Below are 7,545 nucleotides of genomic sequence, written 5' to 3'. Positions count from 1 at the left end.
TCGTCCCCGGGCAGGTTCTGATCCCTGTCGGTGGCAGATAGTAGAATTGATGCTACTTGATGAGGACCTGGGAGCAGAAACCTAAGCCCGGGAATGGGGCAGCCCACCTGACCACACCAACATGGCGTCGGCTTCCAGTATGTACATGCTAAGTGTCGAGCCATGACACCTCCCTGTCCGCGAATACAATGTATAACCTCCCGATGGTCACTGTCAGCTTGGTTGCTCTGCGCCAATAAGCAGAACAAAAACAATGCGCAGAGCCAGGGTGAAAACAGCAATAAACAATGTAAAAGATTTGAAGGTAGATGTCCTTGCAATCGAAGCATAGTGCCAGGTACTACCAACCTCGTGTTGCGCATTTGGTGTAAAGTGGGCAAAGCTTCCCTTCCCCTGCTTAGAATGATGAGAAAACTACACACTTCTAGGCGCAGATGATGATAATGTCCCGTGTCAAACTTATACGGTGATGTGGAGAGCAGTCGCTTTCCATAAAATGGTCATGGTTTGTCAGGATTCAGATTGAGATTGAACAAAAACTCTGAAGGTGGGGATGAACTCAGAATCTGGATCTTTGAATGGGTCTCCGAAGGGCAGTCCAACAAACTAGCTGAGAGTGGAAGAAAACCGTGTTCGTCCGAAAATACATTGTAATGTTTTTACATGTACTGCGTTTGGCAATAGTGGGAGTACACATTTTGGATTCGGCCTAACCGATCTTAAAACCCCTAAAACTTATCGAAGCTCCATGGTACCGCCAGCCGCCAACTAGTGCCTAGATGTTGCCAGGTGAACACATAAATAACCTCCGGGAAGTTCAATTATAAACCGGCTGCTTGATTTGCTATCTAGGACTCATTGCTTTCTCTTCGCCTGCCTGCAGAGGGTTGGTAGAAGGTTTGAGAAACCATTAGCCCTGTGAAGTATCTACCTCGACGAAGAATTAGACCGTTACCGTTTTGGCCAGCAAACTGGCTTTCTGATCATCAAAACCAAGGGAAGCCAGAACCTTATGACCAGCTGACTCTTTATCTGACCATATCGCCAGGAACAAATGATTGGCCGTTACCTCTCCGTCCTCACCTGAAGTCAGAATTCAACTCATTAAACAAAACAAATAAGGAATAAACATATGATATTTCACATGGGCAGGTAGAAAACAACAAAGAAATGCATCACACTTCCATTCACGCTGAAACGCGTACACAGATCAGGAACAGTGCTACCCGGTCAGCAAACATACAAGGGAATCAGCAATCAGGGTTCAGGACACAAAGTTAAGAATAGTGCATAGTGCACTTAACAAGCTGTAGATAAAACCAACAGGACTGTAAGCATAGTGCAATTAACAAGCGGTAGATAAAACCAACAGGACTCTAAGCATAGTGCACTTAAGAAGGGAGTGGCCATAAATATCTAGACCCCATTGAACTAAATGATCATATTCATATAGTGTTAGACCCAAACATGTAGCAACAAACCGATTCAGAAATGGAAATACTACTATATTGCAAAAGAGGGGGAAATACTAGCATTCGAAACTGTAATGGCTACAGTATGACCTGGGACAGTCAATTTGTGCAAGAGTTTTGATGCAATTTTAGACTAGCACTGTAGTTGATACCTACCAAACTTTACAATACCAAACGTACACGACTTCAATTCCAGGTCCTTCTCAGACACGCAGATCACAAGTGACATGTCTGGAGAGGTACATAATCTTAACGAAAAAAAGACCTCCAACCCCTTCAATTCTCACAAGACTTAACAAAATACAGTCTTTACCTGCCCCACAGTCCTGCATGAATGAACTATGAAGATGTCATCTCATGAATGCCGAGCTGGAATTGTCAAGCTAAGAAGTTCATGGTGGTCTTAAGGACTCCTGGATGCTAATTCTAAATATAGGATTATCAATGCAGAAGCAATCCCATCAGAGCACTTTTTATATAACTTTGTTGCAGACAGAGTTGCTAACACACCCAGTGTGTTTTTAAACTCAACTTATTAGAGGAAACTGGTACTAACATGGTCCTGTTCAAATCATTTTTGGTGAAATGATATCAAATGGACAAAAGTGGTAGATCTAGGCTTCATGCAAAATATAAGCAGCTCTAAACCCTATATAAACAATACCTGCCGTAAAAGATATGCTGAAACAGCTTTATCAATCCAGTGGACGAACGGTGTTGGTAAGTCCTTTATCAAGTTGGAAACAAAGCGATTTTACAAAAGGAAGGAATTAAGTACTCCCTCCTACATTGACATGTCTCAAATGTAACCTTGACCATGAGTTTTTATGAAAATATATTTCCTCAAAATCAAGCATGCATTAGGAAAGTATATTTCGGACCTAATTCTATTAATTTGGTGTCGCAGATGTTGGTAAAACCTTAAAATGTTTGACTGGGATGGAATCTAAAATGGGTATGTATTGTGACATGGAGGGAGTAGGCTTTACAGCATATCCAATGCATTTGCAGGTTATTACAACAAATGAGTAACACATGCCTTGGTCTGATGCTTGAATGTATGGTCCTATGCTTGGTGAAAACTGGCATGTTTTCAGTTATTCAGTGAAGGTGTCCTTGGCTGCTTGCTTTATACTGACATTGGATTAACAAGTTGTGTCGAAGTCTGGTCAAAACTTGTCCACTTCGGTTTGCTCAACTTTGTGAAGAATACTGACATGCTAATGTGAATCATAGTTGCCGGATTTGCTACAAAAGCCACTGAACCACGATTCCAACAGATTTATCTAGAACAGGGTTCAAATTTGCTCAGATCGGTAGCTAAACGGTGCCAGATTCGCCGAACTCAAAACAAACCCAAAAAATGAAATCGTTGGCTAGCCTGGTGCGGCCATGTGTGCAGCAGCACAACCCTTGTTCTAGCGGCCAGTGGCTACGAAATTGCGGCGCTCGGCGCAGACATAGTGGGTGGGCAGCAGCTACTCGACCCGGCACATGCATGTAGCTGGTGCACGAAGGCGACGGCCAATATGTGGTGGCCGGCATGACGACAATGAAGATGTCGGATCCGATGAGTCGCCTCTGTGCAGCAGCACCTTCTGCATCGCCTCCATCGCGGATAAGGCGATGTGTCCTACGTGATACTTGCTGCAGCTTCTACACGGGGGGCCCTGGTGCATGCAGAGCAGTCCACCAGTTGGGGATCTGGAATTAGGAAGGCCTGAAATTTGAAGACAATGGGGTGGAGTTGGGGGCGCGGGCTTTCTGGAGAAAACAATGAATCTGGTCGGATGAGACTAAGCACTCCGGCATGTGGCCCCAAAGTGAATTTTTTGGTGGGAAGTTTCCCTCCATTCGTCTCTAATCAGATTTTGGTATTTGTTATGTCACTGATTCAGGTGCTCATTAAGAGCTTATATACGCACAAAGGGTCAACAACGCATTAATAGTATTTTTTATATGTGCATTTTTGTGGTTTTTAACTATTCAACTCATTATGTCTTTATGCATGTAGCCATGTAGTCAAGCTGCTAAGCTGGTTGCAAACAGTCCACTGGTTGATTATGAACTAAACATTATTCTATTAGTGACTTTATTGTTTCATGCCCTTTGGCACTCGTATATTTTTTATTTTATTTTTTTGCTTATACTGAGTTCAGAATCCGAGTCATCGCAGCCATCGGATTCAATCGGAGTCATTGAATTCACGTAACGGTCACCCGATTCACGAACCGGAGATGTATACCCCCTATCAAACTCGATTCATAGGCACTAGTGAATTGCGAATCCTGAACCTGAATTGTGAACGAGCGAACTGCAAATCCGGCAACTATGATGTGAATAGAATTTTAGCAACTTATTGGCAACACACCAAATGAATGCAAATTCTTGTCAATAAGACCAAATATATTGAACCAAATTTTGGCCACATTGACATATGCACTCTCCATTTGGGACCTATGAGTAACATAAAGTGGGCATAGGCTGCTTTTAGGACTTCACAAGAGGCACAAAAAATATTACTAAGCCCACAATAGACTTACGGCAACATGGTCATGCACACATGTTGTCCTCGAATTTGTCATGCAGATCGAATGGTCCAACCATAAAAATCCTATTCATTGCTTACTCCATAGTGTATAGTTATGGGTTCTCAGGGTCGCTGTAAGAAAATACCCTCACTTTTCAAACATCTGAGAGAAGAGTAATTGATTTGTAATATGACCTATAGAGAAATACAGATACCAAACCGATATCTAGATATTAGCTCATCGAGCCAGGAGCCCAGTATCAACATAATTTCGATTCTCATCAGTATGTTCTCCCCCACAAAAGCTTGAAATCATTGTCACATATCAACAATTTCAGAGACTCTCAGAAATGAAATCAAAGACACTGCACACTGCAGCATTTATGTTCATCATTTAAACCCAGTTCGTGCTCTTATGTTACAGATTCAGGTCAGCAGGTGTGCATAGCCTAATGGTCTGATAGACATTCATCAGGGAAATGAAGTAAATAATATAGATGATAGAGAGATAACACATCTGAGGAAAAACAATTGTGGATAGTGAGTTTGATCATTAATCTACAGACCGTATGCACTTCTATTTTGGACGGAGCGTTGGTAGTTATGGCTCTACAAATGTAAACCAACACTATACAAGAAGGTTAAATTCGAGGAAATTGCAGTGGAACAAACCAAATTGAAATATGTCCTACATGAATCATCGTTTTCCCAATAGAGTGACCTAATAGTATATACCTAGTTTAGAGTGATTTACTGTGGTAACCGTAAGCCTCTATGGTAACACATTTTACTTGTTTTGTACTTGAAGTAGTGGCATGCATGCAATGATCGATTTGTTAAAAGCATGACTACGGTTACCTGTTACTATTTAAGTATTGGCTATCCAGACTGTAGGAGATGGTAACATATAGTCATCGTATAGAAAGTAGAAACACATTACTATGTAAAACGTTGCAGAAATAAAGTACTCTCTCCGTAAAGAAATATAAGAGCGTTTAGATCACTAAAGTCTTCTGTTTCTTTACAGAGGGAGTAGTAAACATAGTATTCTACATTCCTCCTCTATGCCTAGGTAAGCTTAATCTTTGTGTTAACCCAAGACGGAATCATTAAACATATATGCAATGTAAATATATGATATTAGACATATTTATTAATCTTCAGTAGACTATCAATTATGGAAAATAATACGCCAACACTACTTGTTCTGCAAACAAGAAAAAATACACTCATTACTTAAGCCCCATAACAGTAAGAACAAGCATGTGGCGCAATCAGATACTGTTTACTAGAGAGTACAGAGAAGAATTTGAGTACCTTGTCAGCACAAATGAGTAATGAACAATAATGGAAGCATATTTTGAAGGAACTAACCTGACTTTAGTTTCTCGTTTACAGCCCAATCAAGGGCACGCTGTGCAGATTCTGTCAATGGTGGATGCATAGGACTGAAGTAAAACATTTCTGACTTCCCAAGTATTGTTGCTGCCGCGTCACGCACCGTGAGCAATGTGATTCCATTAGCACGCATAAGTTTTGCCGCGTCACTAGTTCCTGAAAGCAACAAATTTGTAGTTTAGTGCATCAAAATAGGCATAGCAATATAGAAAACTGATAAACAGCAAATATTAGCTCAACGTTTGGCAATATCATGGTAAATTATGGTATCAGGAATCTTTAGATGTCCACTAAAACAGCAATTGAGCATCAGAGCATGTGTAGTGCATCGTTTATAAGGCGACCTAAGGCGAGCACCAACCATCCTGATACCTAAGCGCCTAAAGCGGGCATAATTGCAAGGCGCTGCCAGGGCGACTTGCCGCCTAAGCGCCCAAGGCTAAGCGCCTAAAGAAGGCAAAATTGCAAGACGCTGCCAGGGCTACTTGCCGCCTAAGCATGCAAGGAGGGATGCCTTATAAATAATGGTGTAGTGTACACGATCCTTTTTATATGTTTCTTTTAAACTACGAAAAAGTATTCTTAGTTTCTGTGAAGCCAATCTCATCAGTCAGTCATAGATACTCTTAGTTTCTTTCTTCCTCCGTTCGGAATTAGTTGATGCTCAAACGGATGTATCTAGACATATTTCAGTGCTACTAGGTACATCAGTTTGATGGTCAACTAATTCCGGAGGGAGGGAGTACAAGATAAACAAGAAATCAATAGCTCAGACTTACTTCTAGTATCTTTCTGAGAAGGAATCTCCAAAATCTTCGAAGTTCTAACGCCTCCATTATTCTTTGTAATGTTTTTCTTTTTGGAGAAAATCTATCATTCTTCATTCTCTTCCAATTCATCATATCCCATTTGCAACCACAGTTCACAACTACTTTGCCACACTTAAGTTGCTTACACAAACACCAAGCATAGCAAATAAGCATATGTTCGGGCAGAAATGTAAGCTCAAACGTGGTTGTGCCTCACCTTCAACGAGTATGCCCATAAGCAGCCCCTCGGTGCCTGTGGTTGGGTACCTCATCTTCCGTGCCTCCAGCTCCGCCATTGCAAATGATCGCACCGCCCTCGATGACCACCTGTGTGCAGTGAATCCCCATGTCAGCTCCGTGTATAGACACAAGATGGCGACATGTCGAGGGGATTATAGCTTACCGGATTTTCTTCTCCCCGCTAGCTAGCTCTGGAATCCTGGGAAAAAAACTCCCAAATCAAGCTCGTCACAGGATCCGACCGGAAGTACAATAGTCAAATCGCGCAAAAGTAGTTATACTATGTGCTAAATTCCAAATGTTTCAAGATTTAGGAGAAAACAGCTCAAGTTCAGAAATGTTTATCGGGAACAAATTGTTGAGTGGTCGCAGTATTATTGATCATCCTTACATAGTAGGGAGCTGAGCAACGACGGCGATGCGACGGCCCCGGCAGCGGAAGGTGAGGGTTTGGCCCCCCGCGGCAGCGGCCCGGAGCGAGGCGGGCAATACAGGGGTCGCCAGGAAGGAGATGGAAGGGGAGGGAGCGGTGTGGTGACGGGGGCATGAGAGGAAGGAGAGAAATGTGGCGGCGACCTGGGCGGCGGTCGCCATTGGCGGGCGGGCGGAGGTTTCGGGGTTTCTCGGGGATAGGGGAAGAGATAGAACGAGAGGATAGTTTTTTTTAGGGGGTAGAGCGAGAGGAGGAGTTAAATACAGTATCAGCCCTTGTATTTGCCACTGAAGCTCACTTAAGTCCTCCTGCTTGCAAAACGCAAACTTTGCACGCTCTACTCCCTCTGGTCCTTTTTACTTCCCATATAAGATTTGTCTGAAGTCAAGCCTCGTAAAATTTGATTAACTTTATAAAATAAAATACCAACATTTATAATGTGAAATCAATATCAGTAGATACATCATGACTTAAATTTTCATATTGTATAACTTTAACATAGTAGATGTTGATATTTTTTCATATAAATATGGTCAAACTTTATGAAGTTTGACTTCGGACAATTCTTATATGCAGAGTACAAAGGACCGGAGGGGGTACTTGGACGGTTGACTCGGATTAATTCTAAATCAGCCGAGGCGAGTGAAAAAATGCGGACAGCCA

General features: G+C 42.2%; 1 protein-coding gene across 1 annotated transcript; it reads right to left on the bottom strand.

Moving 5' to 3' along the window:
* Positions 1 to 554: 554 nt before the first annotated feature.
* On the bottom strand, positions 555 to 7,136 carry LOC125552340 (ATP-dependent Clp protease ATP-binding subunit CLPT1, chloroplastic-like). Its single transcript, XM_048715846.1, has 6 exons — positions 6,841 to 7,136; positions 6,613 to 6,648; positions 6,427 to 6,536; positions 5,377 to 5,556; positions 956 to 1,083; positions 555 to 877 (listed from the first exon to the last, which is right to left on the bottom strand). Exons 1-6 carry the CDS (start codon positions 7,041 to 7,043, stop codon positions 845 to 847), a joined length of 690 nt encoding a protein of 229 aa, XP_048571803.1. The 5' UTR covers positions 7,044 to 7,136; the 3' UTR covers positions 555 to 844.
* Between the last annotated feature and the right edge of the window lie 409 nt (positions 7,137 to 7,545).

This window comes from Triticum urartu, chromosome 4, assembly GCF_003073215.2.
Source record: "Triticum urartu cultivar G1812 chromosome 4, Tu2.1, whole genome shotgun sequence".
In the NCBI taxonomy this organism is placed as follows: domain Eukaryota; kingdom Viridiplantae; phylum Streptophyta; class Magnoliopsida; order Poales; family Poaceae; genus Triticum; species Triticum urartu.
Note: the sequence above shows the minus strand (reverse complement) of the source record. Positions and strands in the feature narration are given on the sequence as shown.

Excerpts from the sequence above, each read along its gene's own strand:
- LOC125552340 (XM_048715846.1), bottom strand. The coding sequence starts at position 7,043 with ATGGCGACCGCCGCCCAGGTCGCCGCCACATTTCTCTCCTTCCTCTCA. Across the intron at positions 5,557-6,426 it reads TATGGGCATACTCGTTGAAG|GAACTAGTGACGCGGCAAAA; the intron begins GTGAGGCACAAC and ends TGTTGCTTTCAG. Across the intron at positions 878-955 it reads CCAGTTTGCTGGCCAAAACG|GCAGGCGAAGAGAAAGCAAT; the intron begins GTAACGGTCTAA and ends AACCCTCTGCAG.